This window comes from Leptodactylus fuscus, chromosome 9 (assembly GCF_031893055.1).
Source record: "Leptodactylus fuscus isolate aLepFus1 chromosome 9, aLepFus1.hap2, whole genome shotgun sequence".
In the NCBI taxonomy this organism is placed as follows: domain Eukaryota; kingdom Metazoa; phylum Chordata; class Amphibia; order Anura; family Leptodactylidae; genus Leptodactylus; species Leptodactylus fuscus.
In genome coordinates, this window is record NC_134273.1 from 74188430 (window position 1) to 74211823 (window position 23394).

General features: G+C 43.7%; 1 protein-coding gene across 1 annotated transcript in view; it reads left to right on the forward strand.

Annotated features, from left to right (window-relative positions):
* Positions 1-207: 207 nt before the first annotated feature.
* Positions 208-23394, forward strand: part of PALMD (palmdelphin) — a 30259-nt gene continuing 7072 nt past the window's right edge. Inside the window, exons 1-7 of the mRNA XM_075287618.1 lie at positions 208-410; positions 8280-8360; positions 11522-11652; positions 19897-20011; positions 20218-20242; positions 20451-20573; positions 21945-22925. Coding sequence (XP_075143719.1) covers positions 366-410; positions 8280-8360; positions 11522-11652; positions 19897-20011; positions 20218-20242; positions 20451-20573; positions 21945-22925 — 1501 coding nt within the window. The 5' untranslated portion in view covers positions 208-365. The remainder of the gene's footprint in view (positions 411-8279; positions 8361-11521; positions 11653-19896; positions 20012-20217; positions 20243-20450; positions 20574-21944; positions 22926-23394) is intronic.

Below are 23394 nucleotides of genomic sequence, written 5' to 3' on the forward strand. Positions count from 1 at the left end.
TGTAAAACACTAAGCAAACAGGAAATAGTGCAGAATGTATATGGGAATCAGTGGCACATAAAGAGCTCAGGGAAACACGATATCTGTGTACTTAGGCAGAAAGAGCTGACAGCTTGTTAAAAGATAGAAACTTGTGCTGGATGTCAGTCAAGGCTCCAGCAATGTGAGTGCCTGCCTGCAGAGCACACCCTCCTCACATGAGCCTGTCTGGGCTGATCCATAGACTTGCCCATTAAGAAACTCTCTACTTCTCAGCTCACATTAGGGTTGCACTTAAGTCTTACAGCTGCTCTCCTGTCTTCAGCTGCGCTGCAGTTTCTCCTCAGCCTGTCCAAACCTGAATGTCTTCTGTGTAACTTTACAGGATGGAAGAAGCCGAGCTGCTGAAGGAAAGGCTCCTGGCTATAACTGTAAGTGCCATTTCTTGCAATGTGACTTGTTACTAATGGACAATGCATGGCTTCTATTCTATAATATGGCAAATACTGAATGTAATACTTTACATATCTGTAATCTATTAATCTGATATGGCATGCTCTTTACTTGGCATAAACGTCAAGGGCACTGTGTCCAGCTACTAGCCAACATGGGGATGGATATTCGGCTATTTCATTACAATGAGACCTCTTTGATACAAGTATCCAATATTGCATTGTAAAGTATTCTTCTAAGGAAGTGGTGTTCTTAAAGGAGATGGAGATGATGTGTATTATATGGTGGAACTGAAAATTTGGTCAGGAATTGAACTATTGGAGGGGTCTTCATTTGAGAAGAGGACACTTTTAGGTCGTGTCTGTATATGTACATTTGATGTATAAGGAAGCAGTGCTACATATTAGCAAACTTGTTACTATCTTGTTTTGATGTGTCGTACATGTGGATATGAACACAGCCAGCAGCTATACCTAGCAGTGATATACTGATTATATACCAGTATGTATGTGTATATATATATATATATATATATATATATATATATATAGATCATCTCTTCCATAGTGATATATAGCACTTTGCATTATATAGAACATCACCGCGTCATAAGTTATTGAGTCACTTATATTACATATAAGATGTTACATAAAGTTCCGAGCTAAGTCTCCGTTCACACCTACTGGTTCTTGTTTCCATGGCTTTATGATGATCAGAATAACAGGCTGCCTTATATTATTACTAGTATAAGTCACCAGGGGTGGGTCTAAGCAGATCTTCCTGTGTGGATGGGCCCTGATGGAAAAAAAGATCGAAGTGTGGATGAAATTCTAATTTCCATGGAATATTTTGGATCCTGCTCCTCGGTCCACTTGTCATGAAGGCTTATGTGTCAGGAAATAATAAGCTTTCTTGGGTGGGGTTGGGAAGAGGTGGACATCAGAGTAATGGATCTTTTGATGTGGATAGCTTTCAAGTTATTATAGCAATTGCTTATTCCTGGTATTATTGGTCTTGGTTATACCAGTGCAATATATGTCCCTGCTTATCGTATACTTGTCAATGAGAATATAGGTAAAGTCAGATGGCAATTACAATAGGACATGAGAATGGTCACTATGGGTGGGGTGGGAATTTGGACACGGTGTGGATGGAGCTAGCGCTAAATCTTCTGTGATCACCCTGATCATACCCAATAATGTTGGCCATTACACATAATGGGTTGGTATTACAGTTTGACAGCAAAGGATCAGACATGTTACAAACCAACATGCCCAATTCTTCTCCCCAATGACATCTGCACCTGTAGAAGAGAACTGGCAAACACCCATAACCAAAATCATTGGGGTTGGCCATCGAATGGAGGGTATCCGACTACCAGGAACCTCATGGATCAGCTGTGTGAAGCAACATGAGTGCTATTTCCCCTTCACAAGCCATATAACATCACTTCACCAGTCACGTGACCTGTTTGCAACTTACACCCGTTCACGTGAATGGGGCTAAACCTCAACACCAAGCATAGTCATTGTACAAGGTACAGTGCTGTGCTTAGTTTTAAATGGGCCGCCATGCTAGTCTGAGCAATGCAGTCTCTTTAATAAGCTCATCAGCGGGATCAGAAAACCCCTTTAAGTTAAAGGCAAATAGACTCTGGGTATGATTTCATTGTTGGCATCAATGCGGTAACTTGTACAGCCCTTAACAGGCCACATAAAAAGATAGAAAGCCATAATAAGACCTAGCAGCGGCAGGTGGCCTCCATGTTGATAGTTTCCAGTTGGCGCTACAACTGGAAATAATACCAATGAACGGAATAGCAAAAATAATGTAAAGAACATAGTTACAGATACGCAAGTAGGAATATATAGGGACTATATGGCCATTGCTTTACCCTTTCAGTACAGGCCTATGTCTAAGCACGGCCTCCATTATTAAACACTGGCAAGCCCTAGAAGATGCGGATGAATCGGAGGATAGTCTGAAGCCGGGCTATTTCTTCAAGTTCAGGCCTGTTCTAATAGAGCTATGACATCCTTACATGTAATGTCCTAATCCCTCTTAAGATGTGCTTTATAATGGTATAAGGAGGCGACAAAGCAGCTTGAATCATAGTCTCTACGCTGTTTAAGTAGGCCATAGGCTCTGAAGAAACCATGCACCATTTTTCAAACCTGTTCCTTTTGTTTGGATACACACAAGTACAATATACTTAGAATTTTGTACAGATATGGTGCACGCAAAGTCTTGGTCCCTTCCAGACTATGAAAATCATATGGTCCTAGGCCATAAAGTCTAGTCGCTACATTGGCCGGATGTTCTGGAATGGATTCTCTTGTGCATGAGGCCTAAGGGGTCTTTAGGCCCAAAGAGTGCATGTAATGCTGTACTTGTAGTCTCAAGATGTGATTGACACAGAGGAATTTAATGCTGAATTTGCTAAGGCCCCACGTTATGGAAATGCAGCGTTATTTGGTGCAGAATTGCTGTGCTTTTTTAAGCCAAAGTTAAGAGTTCTTCGAAAAGGAAGGTAAAAGGATGGCAGATTTCAGGTGGAATTTGAAGCTGATTTTGAAGCAGAATCTGCCTTGAAATCATCTTCCAATACCTAGGTGAAGCGAGTAACTAGACACTGAGTTTTTTCAGAGGGTTCCTTGTTCTTGAGCAGATCTTCTACAACGCCTGAGCTCCTTCATTCACACTCTCTCTGTAGGAGAAAGTGACCTGCACATTGAATAATTGCATATACACACTTTACCTGCTCCACTGGTTACTGTCATTATATTCATGGTTCCAAGTATTCGCTATGGTTTTTACATAAGGGTGGAGGGATGTCTTACAGATGGAGGCAGAAGAATACTATTGCATTACCGTACATACAGGTGAACCAATATTCTTGTGATTTTCATTCCATTATTAGGGGCCCAGTTTTCCGGTACATAAAGCAGATTAGAAGCCTGGGGCATATTCTGTTCTCTTCTGATACTGGCAATTAACATTAACTTTACTACGCTGAGTAATTGTGCTTTATAAGCCGACCGGCAGCCATGTCAAGGTCTTTAGACTTCGCAGTGTTGATAGATATAGGACTCTGCAATTCCAAAGACTGGTTGATGTAATAATGTAGCATTGGGCTAAATATAAAGAAAGGGCTTCTAGTTCTTCCCGCTGGGTCCACTTTTGGATTTGGCTCATAAAAACTCCATCAAATGAGTTTTTCGGTAAATATCTAGTGTGTGAAACCACTCAGGGCGTAGCAAACGGTGTAATCTCATAAGGAAAATGTCTGAAGTGTAAATCACTTGTCGCCAGTCGTTGACACACTGTAATATCATGAGCTGTCTATGAGCAGGTGGCTCTTGTATGTATCAGTTTCTCTAAGTACACCGCACTCGTGTCTCCATTATTTAGCAGCTCTTTCATTCTCGGCCACAAGCCATTAGCTTCCACATGGTGTTTGCCACCTCGAACTGACTGTAAACACAAGACATCCAGAGCCCTTCGTCAGTCCTTGGATTCAGCAGCAGTGTTAGGTTATAGCCTGCAGCTGAGATGATGATGCAGACATGACACCGACAAAACAATGGTCAGAAATTGTATAGAGAGTACTAACGTCAGAGCTGGGAGTTGTGGTACTTGTTATAAATCCAGTTGTCATATTATACATCCAACCAGAGCAGAACTGTATCTGTGTCCCCTGGAATCTCTTACTGTCACCTGTTTTTTTAGAATTTACTAATTCCTGTATTTGGTGATCATAGAAGTAGGGACTAAACAAGTACACATGGGACCCCTATTCATGAAGACTACGTTCAGCATCAGATTAACAAAATGTAAAGCTTTAGTAGGGATAAGGTGGACACTGTAAGTAAGCAGAGGGATAATACACACAGTGATGTCACAGTACAGGTATAATACACACAGTGATGTCACAGTACAGGGATAATACACACAGTGATGTCACAGTACAGAGATAATACACACAGTGATGTCACAGTACAGGTATAATACACACAGTGATGTCACACTATAGGGATAATACACACAGTGATGTCACAGTATAGGGATAATACACACAGTGATGTCACAGTACAGGATAATACACACAGTGATGTCACAGTACAGGGATAATACACACAGTGATGTCACAGTACAGGATAATACACACAGTGATGTCACAGTACAGGATAATACACACAGTGATGTCACAGTACAGAGATAATACACACAGTGATGTCACAGTACAGAGATAATACACACAGTGATGTCACAGTACGGGAATAATACACACAGTGATGTCACAGTACAGGGATAATACACACAGTGATGTCACAGTACAGAGATAATACACACAGTGATGTCACAGTACAGAGATAATACACACAGTGATGTCACAGTACAGGGATAATACACACAGTGATGTCACAGTACGGGGATAATACACACAGTGATGTCACAGTACGGGGCTAATACACCCAGTGATGTCACAGTACGGGGCTAATACACCCAGTGATGTCACAGTACGGGGATAATACACACAGTGATGTCACAGTACAGAGATAATACACACAGTGATGTCACAGTACAGGGATAATACACACAGTGATGTCACAGTACGGGGCTAATACACCCAGTGATGTCACAGTACAGAGATAATACACACACAGTGATGTCACAGTACAGGAAAATACACACAGTGATGTCACAGTACAGGATAATACACACAGTGATGTCACAGTACAGGGATAATACACACAGTGATGTCACAGTACAGGATAATACACACAGTGATGTCACAGTACGGGGCTAATACACCCAGTGATGTCACAGTACAGGGATAATACACACAGTGATGTCACAGTACAGAGATAATACACACAGTGATGTCACAGTACAGAGATAATACACACAGTGATGTCACAGTACAGGGATAATACACACAGTGATGTCACAGTACGGGGATAATACACACAGTGATGTCACAGTACGGGGATAATACACACAGTGATGTCACAGTACAGGGATAATACACACAGTGATGTCACAGTACAGAGATAATACACACAGTGATGTCACAGTACAGAGATAATACACACAGTGATGTCACAGTACGGGGATAATACACACAGTGATGTCACAGTATGGGGATAATGTACAAAATGATGTCATAATGCAGGCATAATGTGCACAACCTAATCTCATGTATAAGATAATATGCACAATGTGATATCACAATAAAAGGTTAATGTATACTGTTATATCACTGTACAAGGATAATATAAAACAAAATTCTGCAGAGAAGGGATAATGGTCAGCACTCTGTGTACATGATGTTGGGGTCTGGAGATGGGCCCCTTAATTGTTGGGTCCTATAATGGCCGATTTGCCTGATATACCTTTCCATAGACGTTAATTCCCTGTAAGCGGCAGTAACCATCACAATAGTCTTGTTCCTGCCATTATGTTATTGCATGTGTAGTAAGAGTCGTCTGTATTGTTGTAAGGAATTTCTTCATTTACTAGACAAACAAATACCTTAAACTTCAGAACCAGCATATTCGTATAAATCCCCTGTAAGCCCAGGTGTTTGATATCCCCAGCAGAGCTGTATCTGTAGAATGACTAAGTCACCGGCTATGCCACCTGTGCTCATATGGCGCTGGGAAAGTCTGACCGAGATGTTATTGTAAGGTTGAAGTATTCATGCCTCACGAATATCTCGCCCAAACACACTTGTACACAAACTGAGTTACTATGGATTTCGTCATATGCTCGTTTCTAGCAAACTACACCCGTGTCTAACTCCGCTTTTACATCCCTCGTTCTCGTGGGTGAGACTGGAAAATTGGCCTGTTGGCTTTGGCAGTCCACACGGCAGCTGCGCTACCAGCAGAAACTTGAATTACCAGTTACTTGCTCCGAGATACCCACTGTTTAGTCAGATGGTTTCTCCATCTATATTTAACCCTTTTCCCCACATAAATGACAGATTTAGAGGGACCAAGTTTGACAGCTGAGCTTGACATGTGTCTATGGTGGTGGGGGTGGATGGAATATCTTTCTGTACAGAATTAACATGAGAGAGGTTTCTTCAAGCCCCTCCCCCCCATACAATGTCTACTACACCGACTTTTTACTTTTAATGTTGATCCCTAATATGGCAGAAGGGACGTTGGCCCACCTCAAGCACTAGGATCCTGGTGTGATTGCAGCTTCTACAGTACACGTCCTATACCTATGCTATTACCAGTAGTAGTAGTAATGGTGGTGCATTAACACTTAGGGTATGCCCACACTAGATACCCATAGAATTATCAACTTTGAATTGGAAAATTGGCCTTAGATCCCACCTTCGACTTGCTTTGGACGTGCCCTGACCCAACCAGGTCCGCACCTAAACTGGATGAACCAGAGTGGATCCCCCTCCTCTTCAGGCAGGCTTTTCACTGGCTGTGTCCCTTTTTCATATCGGGACTACTCAAATTTTTGGGATTGTTAAGGGGAGCAATACCCTCATTGTTCCAAAGAGCTTATTTGAATATTGACAAAGATGGTGGTATCTCTGCCACAGAGGAACTGATTCAAAATAGGTAATGCCATATGATTCAGGACAACCTAACCTATCCCTGGGAATGGGTTAATATTAGAGATGAGCGAACACTGTTCGGATCAGCCGTTCCGAACAGCACGCTCCCATAGACATGAATGGAAGCACCTGTGACGCTGACTTTGCCGGAGGCCGGCCGGTGTCACAGGTGCTTCCATTCATTTCTATGGGAGCGTGCTGTTCGGAACGGCTGATCCGAACAGTGTTCGCTCATCTCTAGTTACTATACTTAGTTCTGGTGACAGATTCCCTTTAAAGAGGACCTTTCATGTCCTCGGGCACATGCGATTTTATATATTGCTAGAAAGCCGATGGTGCGCTGAATTTAGTGCTTTCCCGTTATGTGCCCCTGTGGAAATGCTATCGGTGCCGATATTGATAGCTATTCACTGTCAGAAGGGCGTTCATGACAGTCTAGCTGGGACTGCCTCTCCTGACAGTACTGTATGTAGCACTATACTGCCAGATGCTGCACGGTGAGAAACGCTTCCCAATACTGGTCTATGGGCAAGCACTGTCAGGAGGTGGGGGGACACGTTTCTCACCGTGCAGCGTCATGGCTGGGCGGTAAGGACGCCTCTTCTGACAGTATAGCGCTACACAGAGTACTGTTAGGAGGGGCGTTCCCAGCTAGACTGTCATGAACGCCCTTCTGACATTGAAGAGCTATCGGTAACGGCACCGATATCTCTTCTATGGAACCTATACGTTTCCATGGTGACAGACTACAAACAAACCCTCTCTGTAGTCTGGTCCCGCCTCCTCTTTTTCGTATACCTCAGACAGTACGTTTGCAAAAACAAGTGGCAGCTAACACAAAGTAACAGAGGTAGGAGCAGCTGTTGGGTCATGTCCTGGGTGCCGATATTCTCTCTTTCCCACAGTATTTAGACACAAGGTTAGGAAAGCAAACTGAATCTTTGTCCTAGGCAAATGAAATACAGAACTGTGGTCATAGACTATACATAGGGACTGTTTGCCTTCTGTCACCGCAGACCTATAGGACTGCTTAAGAGCTGTATACACAATATTGTAGCCTCAACTATTTGCACAAAAACTACAATATTCAGAATTATGAATGAACAAGTATCCAGATGAGCTATAATCTTCAATGGCTTCAATAGCTTATTATATTAGATTATTATATTGGATTATTATATTAGATCTACTAACATGAATTTTACAATCAATATTTTACTTGTTTGGGAGATATTAATGGGTTTTTATTTATTTCTTCCAGGATAAGAGAAAACTACAAGAAGAAATTGCTCAAAGACGCCTTAAAATTGAGGAAGAGAAATTAAAACTCCATCACTTACAGGTACGATGGGCTCCGATTTCTATATACTTTTATGCATCGTTGTGTTTAGTTTGATAAACGTATGTTGAATTTTGCATTGAATAAAAAATAAGTTGTTTAATGGGGTTTTCTGAGGTTATAAATTTGACCTAGTGTATGATTTGGATGGTGCTGGAAGTTGTGACTTGAGTAGAGGACAAGGGTAAGCTTTGTGCTGTTATCTGTATGTATTTGCACTGTATGCATTATATTGGTGCGCACTGCACTAATGGTGTTTGCTGTGTATTGTATAGTTTGCTAATATTGAAGACTCATGGTTGCAATGTATTACTGAGTAATATATTGCTGAGTCATTGTGCCACTTATTGTTCTGCGGCGTCATGGATCTCTATTGCGCAGAGTCAGGAGAGTGGTAGGTCCTAACCCATCCTGAAAGCTGAACTGTAGATACAGCCTTGATCAGCAGGGTCCATGTGAGCTTGTCATGCATCACCTGTGCAGACAGGAACGCTGCTGTGTTTCTATGGACCTTGTGACTCAGTCAGTGAATGTCATTAGCAGTGTTGGACCGGCCACCAAAAGTACCAGGGCATCCCTCCTCCTGTCGGCCCAGACTCTAACAAAATAATGTTCCAGCAGAAGACATCTGAGCTTGAAGAGTACTAGGGTTCATTTCCTAGGGACAGTTGGAGGGTGGGCCTTCAAAATCATTTTAACTGGTGGGCCCAAGGAACCTCAGTCCAACACGACTAGAAGCTACTGAGAAACTAATATGAAGTTCTTCTGTACCTGAAACACCATGCCCTGCGAGTCTGTATGTGCCTATTCCAGCCACAACACAGTCAGAAGCACAGAATGGGAGTGGGGCGATAGTTACCCTAATCCTCCTATAGTTGGCTACCATCAAAAGACCTGGCAGCTGTGAGAGAGGGGTGAGCACCCACTACAATCAATGGGGCTCCGACACCTAAGACCCTTGTGGATCAAATATTTGAAGCATAGACAATGCCCCCTGAGCTCTACTTTTTCTTTACCATCCATGTGACATCACTTTCATCATTCACACGGTCTGACCTTAACTCGGTTACACTTAAGTGGGGTTGAGCTGAAATACCAAGCACAGCCACAGTACAATGTATGGTGCTGTGCTTGGTTTTCAGTGAAGAGACCTCAGTGCTCACTTGAATGCTTCAGTCCCTTTAAAAGTGTAATCTTTGATTGATAACCCGTCCTGTGTGTAAATTATTATTGTTTATTTATATAGCACCATTAATTCCAGAATAACTTCCTGGCATCTGTATTGTGTGGTTATGTGCTTCCCTCTGGAGCACTGACCTCTTCTGATGCACACAGCGCTTCCTGTATGAACTAGGAGATCAATTCATGAGTCTATGGGAGTCAGATTGAGGCTTTATTAAAGCAATGGTCAGAATTATGTAGAGGTCACGTGCCTTTCTAAACAATATTTTTGTGATCGGTAGGGTTTCCAGTGGTCTGTCCCCCACCAATCTGCAACTCGTTCCCTATCATGTGGATAGGGGGGGGGGGGGGGGGGATACATTGCTGTCAACCAGCCTTCGTCAATAAGGGGCACTTTGGTGACTTTTCATTGTACGATAGTCTGTAACAAAATGGCCCCAAAACTTTCCCTTTATGGGATCCCGAGCTTGTATAACATTATATAAATCTCATCCTTCCCCTTTAAGACTAGCATGCTATCCACATTCTTCTAAGCTCTATACAAATACAGATTACAGTCCTTTGGCATTTTAACAGAAGATTATATTACTGTACATACTTCAGAAGACATATTTGATTTATTGTATTCAGTAGGACATTGGGAACAAAAGAGCGCATGCCATGTACCCTACTGCGACGGTAAATATACCGCGAGGACAGAGACATTCTTTCTATGAGAAATGTGTTTGCTCTGAAGCGCGTGCATTTGGTAAACATGATGTGATGAAACTTTGTTCCGATAAACAATGCCTCATTCCTCAGCTAAGCACTTTGTCAGCATTAGTCGCTTATTTAGGAACAATCTCCCACCAAAACACCCCCCTCCCATGTGAAAAATCCAGGCCTGGTCCTTACGGTGCTAGGTATGATGTCACTTCCACCTGCAAGAACAGTTAATCCAGAAGGTTCAGAGTAGTAGGTTAGTTATAAATCTCCAAAAATTACTGATTTTGCTGAACTGAAATTTTTGGGGTTCACACCCACAAATCCTTTATTATATTCTGGAGTCTCTTCAGATCTCATAGTAAAATAAGCAGAGATCCAGAGAGGGTGTAGGCAAAATAAAAACAGTAATACTCAACTTTCCTTAGTTCTGCTGGGGTCTGGTCTTGACCTGTGGACTCTTGTGACGTCGGGACACTGCGGAGGCCTCTGATTGGGCTTCAGTGGTCATGTGGGTTGTAGCATCATGATACTTTACCCAAGAGGATGCAAGAGCCCATGGGAGAAGTTCGGACACCATGAAAGAAAACCGAACATTTTTGCAAAATGTATCTTCCATGGATCACCCATCACTAGTCAGGAATTGGCAACCTTTGGCATTCCCATTTGGCCTGTATTGCCTGGAGTGAATCTGGTCCAGAGACCAGGACTCCTTGTATCATCGTGATCTATGATGCTAGGAGTCCCTGTCTCCGGTTGGCTTCATTGTCCTGTACTGTATACAGGGTGGGCCATAAGTATGGAGACACCCAAATAAAATGGAAGTGGTTGCTGATATCACCTTACTGTTTGTGGCATATTAGTACATGGGAGGGGAGAAACATTTGAGGCTGGGTGACGCTCATGATGGCCACCTGCAAAGCCACCATTTTGGATTCATCTTCATCAATGGAAACCTAAGTATCCATATTTATTATCCACAGTTATGGCCCACCCTGTAGTATAGGACAGTACATTTGCAAGGAAACAGGGATTCCTACCATCATAGCTTGCTAGGAGTCTGAGTCTCCTGACCGGGTTTATTTTGGCTGATGCAAGGATCAGATTTTGCAGATCGATGGAGGAACTGTGGTGGAATTGGTTTCATCACACAATCCACATCTACTTGTCTCTTTTTTTTTTCTTATTGACATGAAAACCTTGTGAGGCGCAAAGGAAAAAGTATAAAAAGCTATTTACGTAATGCTAAAATTTTTTTATTTTTTTATTACAAATTCTAGAAAAAAGCCTTGCGCGAAAAATGGTTGTTAGATGGACTGAATTCAATGACCCCTGCGGAACAGGAGCAGATGATAAAACAAAACCAAGACGACCAACAACAGATCAAACTTCTGGAACAGAACATTAAAAGGTCGGTGTGTTTTGGATATTGTGTCTAATTTTATGTCCAGTGTTCTACAGTGAAAGTATTTTTGCTAAAAAGGCAATTGTGCGATAGTTTGGCAAAGCTTTTTGGAACAGACCTGCCTGGAATGGCGTTATACAACAGTATAATAAAAAAACCAAAACCTAAAAATGTAAATTTTCCATCTTCAGAGCCCGCTTGCACACAGAGTTTTTATTTTTCATGGCTCCCCCTATAACACAAAGTGGAATCTGTGGGCCTTAAATAGAAGCAATTACTTAGGACAATACCTTAATTGCTAATTATGTGCTAAGTAGATTAGCCGGCCTGGTCCACTCATCTGATTAGAATGTGCCTGTATTCCCGCTGAGGTCACGCTCGCCGTGTATTACTAACCTCACTCTGACATGACAACCCATATGGGCAGGGCCGCCGATAGGCCAGTACTACTGCTACTGGCGTCAGGGGCCCGGCCAAATTTAAAAATGGGGGGGCCCGGGCCCCCTGGCGCCGGCAGCAGTCATTCTATGTCCGCTGTTTCAACTCAGATCTGCGTCCAGAGGACGCAGATCTGAGTTGCAGACATACGCGGCTGAAGCAAGGAGCTGACCTGTGTCAGCTCCTCTCTTCGCTGCTGCTGCCTCTCTCGCTGACACATATGTGGCTGAGAGAGAGAGAGAGAGGCGCCGAGAGAGCAGCGGGGGAACGAAGGAGAAGGTAAGTCTAATGTGGAACATGAAACTGGGGGCAGATGAAGGAGAGGACGGCATGACACTGGGGGCAGAGCTGTGGAGACATGAATCTGGGGGCAGAGATGGGGGGCACATGAATCTGGGGGCAGAGATGTGGGGCATGAATCTGGGGGCAGAGCTGTGGGGACATGAATCTGGGGGCAGAGATGGGGGGCACATGAATCTGGGGGCAGAGATGAGGGGGCATGAATCTGGGGGCAGAGATGAGGGGGCATGAATCTGGGGGCAGAGCTGTGGGGACATGAATCTGGGGGCAGAGCTGTGGAGACATGAATCTGGGGGCAGAGATGGAGGGGACATGAATCTGGGGGCAGAGATGGAGGGGACATGAATCTGGGGGCAGAGATGGAGGGGACATGAATCTGGGGGCAGAGATGGGGGGACATGAATCTGGGGGCAGAGATGGGGGGCATGAATCTGGGGGCAGAGATGGGGGGCATGAATCTGGGGGCAGAGATGGGGGGCATGAATCTGGGGGCAGAGCTGTGGAGACATGAATCTGGGGGCAGAGATGTGGGGACATGAATCTGGGGGCAGAGATGGGGGACATGAATCTGGGGGCAGAGCTGTGGAGACATGAATCTGGGGGCAGAGATGGAGGGGACATGAATCTGGGGGCAGAGATGGGGGGACATGAATCTGGGGGTAGAGATGGGGGGACATGAATCTGGGGGCAGAGATGGAGGGGACATGAATCTGGGGGCAGAGTTGGGGGGACATGAATCTGGGGACAGAGATGGGGGGCACATGAATCTGGGGGAAGAGATGGGGACATGAATCTGGGGGCAGAGATGGGGGGACATGAATCTGGGGGCAGAGCTGTGGGGACATGAATCTGGGGGCAGAGCTGTGGAGACATGAATCTGGGGGCAGAGATGGAGGGGACATGAATCTGGGGGCAGAGATGGAGGGGACATGAATCTGGGGGCAGAGATGGAGGGGACATGAATCTGGGGGCAGAGATGGGGGGACATGAATCTGGGGGCAGAGATGGGGGGCATGAATCTGGGGGCAGAGATGGGGGGCATGAATCTGGGGGCAGAGATGGGGGGCATGAATCTGGGGGCAGAGCTGTGGAGACATGAATCTGGGGGCAGAGATGTGGGGACATGAATCTGGGGGCAGAGATGGGGGACATGAATCTGGGGGCAGAGCTGTGGAGACATGAATCTGGGGGCAGAGATGGAGGGGACATGAATCTGGGGGCAGAGATGGGGGGACATGAATCTGGGGGTAGAGATGGGGGGACATGAATCTGGGGGCAGAGATGGAGGGGACATGAATCTGGGGGCAGAGTTGGGGGGACATGAATCTGGGGACAGAGATGGGGGGACATGAATCTGGGGGAAGAGATGGGGACATGAATCTGGGGGCAGAGATGGGGGGACATGAATCTGGGGGCAGAGTTGGGGGGACATGAATCTGGGGGCAGAGATGGAGGGACATGAATCTGGGGGCAGAGATGGAGGGGACATGAATCTGGGGGCAGAGATGGAGGGGACATGAATCTGGGGGCAGAGATGGAGGGGACATGAATCTGGGGGCAGAGATGGAGGGGACATGAATCTGGGGGCAGAGATGGAGGGGACATGAATCTGGGGGCAGAGATGGAGGGGGGACATGAATCTGGGGGCAGAGTTGGGGGGACATGAATCTGGGGGCAGAGATGTGGAGACATGAATCTGGGGGCAGAGATGGAGGGACATGAATCTTGGGGCAGAGATGAGGGGACATGAATCTGGGGGCAGAGATGGAGGGGACATGAATCTGGGGGCAGAGATGGAGGGGACATGAATCTGGGGGCAGAGATGGAGGGGACATGAATCTGGGGGCAGAGATGGAGGGGACATGAATCTGGGGGCAGAGATGTGGGGGACATGAATCTGGGGGCAGAGATGTGGGGACATGAATCTGGGGGCAGAGATGGGGGGGACATGAATCTGGAGGCAGATGAAGGGTGTATATGAAGCTGGGGGAGAGACGGAGGGGGGACATATAGTTTACAGGTGACTGTAGGAGGATTATACAGTGTGCGGGCACATGAAAAATTAATGAGTTGTCGGAGTCAACATAACAGTGGGTGGGGCTAAATTTCCCGCGGCGCGCAAAGCGTGTCGCACATTTTGTCCCTCTTTTGGTTCTTCAAAAGTTGGGAGATATGGGTACTGGGGGCAGTGGAAAGATGTTAGAGGGTGGACGGGGGGGGGGGGAGGGGGATTGTTGGGACATCGGGTGTGCGGCACTGCGAAGAGGAAGCTGGGGCAATAATATATAATATATAAGTTTTTAGCTGGAGAACTACAAAGCACACAATAGCTCCAAAGCTATGTGTGCTTTGTATTAATAATGATGTAGGCTGCTATGTTACTAGCATTGCAGCCTGTTTGGGGGTGGGATTTTCACTTTAAAGGAGTGTTCACATTGCGTTTTTGGCCTCCCTTGCCGGGATACGTTGGTAACCAGTCACAATCAGCTCCCCACTTATCCCTGCACGGAGAACTGCAGGCCCCCCTTTTTTTTAATGGCCAGTTCTTTGTGCAGGGATAAGTTGACAGCTGATTCTGACTGGTTACCAACGTATCCCGGCAAGGGAGGCCAAAAACGCAATGTGAAAAAGCCCTGAGGATTTATTAAGAGAGCTCTTATAGATGGTGCTGGCTCTCTACACATAGTAGATGTTACCTGCAAATAGAATCTGATTAAGCCTTGTAATGCTGCTAAATAAAGGGAAATGTGATACAGAATTGGTATGTCGCAAAATAAGGTCGTTTTAAAATGGCGGGGGGGGGGGGGGGGCCCAGACACTTAGGCTGTATGGGGCCCCAAAATTCCTGATGGCGGCCCTGCATATGGGCAACCCGTTTCATATCAACTTGATATTTTGTTTTAAGGTTATTTTTTGCATTTAAGAGGAAATCTGTATTCGTCAGAACATTTTATTTCAGTGTGTAGATTAGAGATGTCGCCACAGTTTCAGCACATTGAATACAATAGAGCCGGCAGTAAAGTGCGGTGACCTTTTCGGCTTCCGTCACACTTGCTGTTTTTATCTTTCCATCTGACTGATTTACAGAGTGTCATAGTACAAAGTGTTCAGATGATAAAATACAATGATTATCATCTAGAGGAGGACGGGATGTCAATAGGGCAAAGAAAGGGTCACCGGAGGATATTCTACAACACAAGGTCAGGATTGGCACCACAGTTCAGTTGGGTGTGCTGGGAATTGCACCCTTGGCCATGTGGGTTGGGTTGGATAGGTCATCAGAATTAAGGTTCCAGAAAACCGCCCAAGTCTACCTGGCATGTTGGGTCCTGAGCCTAAACAGCATTGATTTCTCAGGAACAGTGGGGGCTAGAGAAAAAACCTAACTGTGTCAGAATCGGTGGAGAAGAACTCAATGATGCAAAGAGGTGGAGAAGGTGGAAAGTCCTACTTAGAGGACTTTCATGTCCTCGGGCAAATGCGGTTTTATATACCACCACAAAGCCAATAGTGCATTGAATTCAGCGCACTTTCGGCTTTCCCATTATGTGCCCCCGAACTGGAGCTATCGGTACATTCTTCAACAAAGTAAATGATAATAAGGCATGGTGTGGATCCAAAATGCCCCCAAAAATACAAAAGGCGGCTAGGTTCACATCTGTGTTGGAATCTTCATAGGAGACTCTGCTTTACAGTTACAACATAATAATAATAATTAGAGATAATAAATCTAATTCACATAATAATAATAATAATAATAAAAAAGATTTGCTTTCACGTTGATATTTAAGATTTTCCTTTCCATTGGAAAAAGTAGCGATTCAATGATATCAAAAAAATATGAGATGGTCAGGGAGCAGCACATTGTTAATATGGAAATTGTGCATTTTATTTACATTGTATATTGTCAGTGTATTATCCGATTCTTCATATCAGCTCCTGTCATAAACTAAAGGTCAGCGTCTCTGCATTTCTTAATACATACAATATGGAAATGTGCTTTGCCGATAATAACATTTGCATATAGAGAATTATAATTTTGCTTGCAGTTGAAAACATAAGCTTTGTAGGTGCCTGTATTATGGAGGTGGAGATTACCGTATATTATGTCTATAAGTTTTGCCCTATAAAGTTCTAATAAAACTATGGGATTATCCATTTGCATCTTCCCTGAAAACTCCCTCTCTAGACAACCTGTAAATTAAACTTCCATTGTGTCGTGTTGGCAGGCGCGGCCGTGCCCGGGGCTCACTGAAAAGCTCATTTCCATACAGATTAGAAGTTCCTTTTCTCAGCAGACTCCCTTTAAGGGTTTGTACATGTAGACATACACAACGTGGGCCATATTGGTCATTACAGTTGGATAAGCTGCTCATACTGTACATGTGACCAATGGGTCCCGGTTGGTTTGTACGTCCTGGCCCCATCTTGGCCAAACCAGAAATGCAGCTTGGAAGATCCCTGGCTAAATACGTGATCCACCATAAGAAGCAGAGACCTGGCCAGTGTCAGAATCCCCCGATTCTCCGTTTTTCTCCACTTCAGTCTAATACCTATGGACATCTTTTGCAGCTCGATCAGCTTTAAGTCCTAAATCTATAAATGCATAAGTATTAACGCCCCATGTAATGATGATAGCCAGCAGTTATAATGCTATTAATATGAAGAGTGAGATAAGTTAGCACGCCGGTATCACTGATTTATCCAATGCGATACCCCGTCATAATCCTGCGACTTACCAGACTGACGGCTTTTTTACCTGGGGCTTATTTGAAGATTATTTATCTATAATCCTGAGCAACATATGTGACTTCTACCGCAAGAAATGGGTGCGCAGACAAACAGGGCTAGAGTCCAATGGCATCTATACCTTCAATACAACTTTTCTGCCTATGTAACTAGCAATATCCTAACATGCAAATTCATTATCACAGTCATCATAGGGATTGAATACGTTGCCAGATTGCAGCAGAATTTGGAGTTTTCATGCTTGCCTTGAAATCTGATCAGTTTTTTTTTCAATTCCACCCCATTCTGATACTTTTTCCCCCCAATTTCCCAGTATATTGTATGTTGGATTAAATAACGTCATTACAAAATACAATTTATCCTGCAAAAATTAGACCAATGAAAAAGTGAGAAGTGTATGGCTTTCGGAAAACGGAAGTAAAAAAGATGTCATAAAGACAAGTGACTTGATCCTAAAACCATTAAAGGGAACATTTCTGATGTAATAAATTCTCTAACATGGATATTAAAGTCACTACTAGAGATGAGCGAGTACTGTTCGGATCAGCCGATCCGAACAGCACGCTCCATAGAAATGAATGGATGCACCTGGTGCTTCCACTTTGACGGCGGCCGGCCGCTTAACCCCCCGCTTGCCGGCTACGTCCATTCATTTCTATGCAAGCGTGCTGTTCGGATCGGCTGATCCGAACAGTACTCGCTCATCTCTAGTCACTACATAGCTGCAGCTTGTCTCTAGCTATAGATGGTCTCGAATGGAAAGATTATTGTTGGAACGGGTATAAAGTAGAGAAGAGGATTAGACATTTCCATTATTAATGAGCCGTGTGTTGGCGGAGCGTGTTCTTATACAATAGCACTCTGTGTAATGAACACGACCTGTAAGGTGGATCTCCTTGTATTGCGCTATGTACCTTGTAATGTTTAACCGTAGGTCATAAACATCTGATATTGTGACTGTAAACAACATACAGCAACAGAAATCTGAAAAGTTGAGGGTCTGTAGAGTATTGTGTACAGCTGGCGAGAAGCTATTGTCACATGTAACGTTGTAGAAGCTTCGATGTCCAATATTCCATTCATTCCATTCATTTACATTGACCTAATTTGCATAAATCTAACACAAGGGGCCCCAAATTGCATCTTCACTTCCCTTTTATGCGGTCAAAATTTTTTGACACTTGCAGTCCTCTTATTAAGTGACCGGTTTTTCTTTGGTGTTGGCACGTAGGTGGTTGTGGTCGGAGATCTCACCATTGATGGTGGTTAGATCTGTCAAGTCGTATTTATCACCTTTCATAAGAACCTTCAATCAAAAATGAGATAACCGCAGTTGTTGTCTGAAATGACACGGGATACACCGAAGGTCATACACACAATGGTGTTGGCAATGGAAAGAGCCTTGGGCAAACAGTAGTTGTGGGATATCATTAGGATATAATTATGGTGGTTGTTGTGTAATGGGTTTGATGTTGTGAATAAATATAGGCATTGAGATACAAGCTTTGTCTGGTCTTGTTAGTGGAATATCCAATGAACATTAGATCTCCTGTCCTACTTTAGCAGATACACTTGTGATAATATTCTCATGCTTCTGTATAATGCGACCATTGTTGGGCCCATGTTACAACTTGACACATTCCAACATCTATTTCGCATTCGATACACTTGTAAAACCGAGTCTTTATTTGCCGCTTCATCTGATTCTACACAATGCTGGTCTCTCGTTTCATGTACCGGATTTTGACCACGTTGAATGGTCATTTCCATGTCCAGGGTATTAGAAAATATAAAGCACCACCATCCTTGTCCATAGGCTGTCTGGCATTGGAGTCTTTGTTTAATCTCATCTAACCTGTTGAACATTGCATTTGCAATGGATGCTATATTCCATTATGTTATTGGAAAACAGGGTATAGGGGCCAGAATATGGAAAATAGTATTGGGTTAGAGTTCCCGGGTCCACTGGAGGAGATGATCCTGAGGAACCATCTATATAGAATATGTCTATGGCCACTTCTAAAAGGACCTTGTGACCAGATTTGCGCCTTCTAAATCAGGAGCATGTTCTTATGCTGTTGGGTTTAGGGGGTCAAACTTGGGGACCTTAGTCACATCTGTATTTGGCAAAGTTTTATTCAAGTGGAGATAAGTCATGACTCTTCTCTAGCAGCTCCAACCAATTGAGGCCAAGGAAAGTATATAAAATCATGCCGCTGGATTAGGGGCCCCAAACTTGGTAACTGATTCCCTTTAAAGACACACAGCCTTGGTTGCTATCATTGTACACAAGGGACATAGTGGTATGATCTAATAGTTGTTTAATCACATCATATAAGAAATCTACCCTCGTGCCAAATGGATGGTCATAATAAGATCCACCCAAGGTTGTCTTCTGCTGAATTATTGGAGCCCATTATTGTGTCACAGTCATGGTCCACTGTTGGATCTCCTCGTACCCTGGAAAATATATATAATTTTTCCATGTCCAAAGCTGGACAAGATGAATGTGAGGAGCATGGTGTGTTCTGCGATACAAGTATTCCAGACCCTTTCAGTTCTAAGTTAATTGCAAATTTTTGTTTTTCGGCCGGAATCCAGAATGGAAGGAATGTAAGAGCATTAAATATCAAACAAGTCGGAGTAAATACCTGTAAATGAAATGAGCTTGTCCGGTACAAGGGAACTGTACAGATCACAAGCATGTACCAAAGTCTGAGGGACTCCAGGCGTCTTAATCACAGGAATGTGTTCTAATTTCAGGCTCGAACAAGAAATCGAGGATCTGGAGAAGCAGGAAACACAGCTGTCGGCTAAAGAAGTGCGAGTCCTGCAGAGGCTGAAGTCCGTGGAACGTACAACAGAAGATATAATAAAGGTCTGTAAAGCCAGATGTGGTCTAGAAGATTTATATCCATCCTACAAACAGAGACACTTCTAATTACAAATAATTATAGGAACCACATGATGGATTAATAGGAGAGGCTGTAAATCTCATACATTGGACAATAGTCATATTGTGATATTGTAGCGATGATAAACATCTCCAACTACAACGTAATTATCTTATCTTATCTTTGTCAGGCCGTGAAAGCTGAAGTACGAGAAGGTATGTATATATGCATGTATGCTTCTCTGATGGGGCAATTGGTGTCCACCTCATGGGGTTTTGGGGTTTTTTTTGGGCGGTGCCTTGGATCAACTTTGTAGGTTTATAGATTGGGCTTGATGGACTTGCGTCTTCATCCAACTTTGTCAATTATGTAACAATAAATATTTCGGAAAGTATTTTCATTTCTGTTTTTTGCTTGGCGCAGAACCAGTGAAGGATATTTATGATATTTATGCCGGCATCCCTGACTTACCACCGTCCTATAAGCCTTCATTTATCAGAAGAATGGAGAGTGCACAAACTGAGGAAGGGGAGGAGGCACGGAAAGGTAGGAAGAATACTATAGCCAGTGACTGATGTGAATTTTCTGGTGGGACAGACATCTCCTAGTCATGGCGGATCTTCTATTTGTACTAAGAGGCTCAAACACCTTAGAGGAAAGTTGGCTTTGATGTTTCTTGTTATTGACTATCACCCTTATGTAAAATCCTCCGATGTCAACATGCCAAATCCTTTGTAGACTGCGGCCAATCTCCTTTATCTTTTTTCCTTCTCCCCCTTGAAAACCAAGGTATTATCAGGCAACTGTGTATAGAGGAGTCAGGAAGGATGGCTGTTATGAACAAGGGTTTGGCCACTAGCCTTAAGATGTCCGGACACCTTCAGAGATCTCTATAGAAGAAGTAATGATTGGGCCACTGGAAGATCTCGCTCACATAGGTGCTTTCTAGATAACCATATCATATAGTATGCACAAAGCATGGTATAAAATAAGGATTATAGAGTAATATACGGTACATCACACAGATGTTTTTTAAAGGAATTTTTTTCGTATAAGCCATACAGATCTCAGTATCTAGTATAGACATTGAATTAAATACGATGATCCATAATATCACTTTTTCTGGTCATTTAAGTTAACTGAATAGATGAGCAAACCGGATCACCCAATTTTCTTTAGACCCCAAAGTATAATAAGTGGCAGCCCAGGATGCAGAAATATAAAACCCACTCCTACTCTCCTCTCCTCACCATTCCTGGTCACCCTCTGGGTGCTTGGTGTTCTTTCCTGGGCCTCTTCCAGCCTCCTGTGTGATGTCACTGGACCCAAGTCACCACTTAGGCCAATGATTGGACCTCAGCTGTCACATGGGGCACATCAACATCACACAGGAGGCTGGAAGAGGCTCGGAAAGTACACAGGACGAGACGAGAACTGAGCAAAGGTGAACTTACTATACTCAGTACAAAATGAAACTTGTGGCCAAATTTTCCAAATATTTGGAAACCAAATCTTGTGAGGTTCACCCTTTTCTAATGAAGTCTGCAAAATTTTGTATCCTATGTTTTTTAAATGCGTTTTTCCAGACCAAAATTGATTTTTCATACTAATGAGTATCCACAGGATAGGTATAGGTTAGATCAGTATGTGATCTGTAGGGGTCCTACAATCTGATCTTGCACAGATTGGCTTTGGACAGGGTGTATATGCAGTCAAGTAATAGGAGCGGCGTTGCAGCGCCCTGGAACTACTGCTATGCAGTGGAAGTGTCACCAGTCCTATGGTTGAATAGGAGCGGTATTGCCCGTCCACTACCAGCTATGTGGCGTCTTATCACTATGCAAAATCAATTTGCGGCTGGAAACCCCTTTTAATATGAAATATAACACAGTATAATATTTATTTATGTTTATATAGCTTTATTTGCCATGGAAATCAAAGTTGAGAAAGATTTGAAGACCGGTAAAAACACGGTAATCTCCTCAATCCCGGTGCCGTCCACTGAAATAAAAGATACAGGAGTGAAAGTCTACGACGATGGCAGAAAGACTGTATATGCAGTAAGTTCTGAAGGAAAGATGGTCAATAATGGACTAGACAGTCTTGCCCCTGTAGAAGTGGAGGATCTTCTGAGGAAAGCTACAGAGCGGAGTACACAGTCTCCTACGGAGTATCATGAACCAGTATTCTCAAATCCCTTCCACAGTTCTGCCACCCACAAAGGCCAAGTCTCCCCCAAGTTAAATGGCCATAGCTCACCTATCATCACCGAACATCAAAACGGTCATAGTCTTAGTGTTGCAGAAGAAATGCCCATATCTAAATCACCTGATCCCAAAGATCTAAGATCTTCTGAGCCAAGAGTCATCATGCAGAATGGACAAGCAACGAACGCGGAGGTTCATCATGAAGCAACGTTTAGGAGCTCGGCAGATGACATTGTGGCACTTCCATCCACGGAGCTAGAAGATGACATGCATTACAACATTGTCCATGCTACACCTTGTTACGTAGATGACAACGAGCCGGTTACTATGATTTTCATGGGGTATAAGCATGCTGATGAAAACGACACCAAGCCACTCACTGATTATGAAGGGGTCATCCGGGCGGAACTGGTTGTTATTGATGACGATGAGGAATATAGTAAGGAGGAAGAAAGAACAACCAAAGAACTTGTTAATGTCCCTGAAACTCAACCACTCCATATTTCTAATCCTTCCATCCCATCTAATCCCATACAAAAAGTACCGCCACACAATATCGCATTGCAATGTCCTCAACCATACAAGAACTCCATATCCTTACGAGAACAAGAGGCCACCTTGGGGCCCCATAACTATATCCCAGTCTCCAAACAAAGCCTAGATGATGGTACTGAGGACCCTTCCCTAACAGGTGAGAGGCCTGTCAAGAGGTGTAAATGTTGTTCTATAATGTAATGTTTTTTAGGCTGAGGCCCCACGTTGTGGAAACGCAACTTTTTTTTGTTGCAGTGTTCCAGCCAATATTGGCTGGAAAAGGAATTGGAAATCTATAGGAAGTTCTTCTACTTCTACCTTTTGCTCAATCCACCCCTGGCCTTGGCTTACAAAATCTGCAATACGAAAAAGCTGCGTTTCTGCAACTTGGGGTCTTGGCCTTACACACAATGGGTCCATGATGATGAAGTCACTTGTTGGTCCAGTCCGTGTCAAGATTTTAACTCTAAACACTACTGAATTAAGATATTTTAGGTTGTTGTAATTCTTTCAAATTCCTGTAAAGATTTAACTACAATTCCCTGTTCATACATGACCGGGGGACAACTGCATTATAATGTCAGAAGTCTTCTGGCTCCCAGTTTATTGCCACACACGTGTATGGC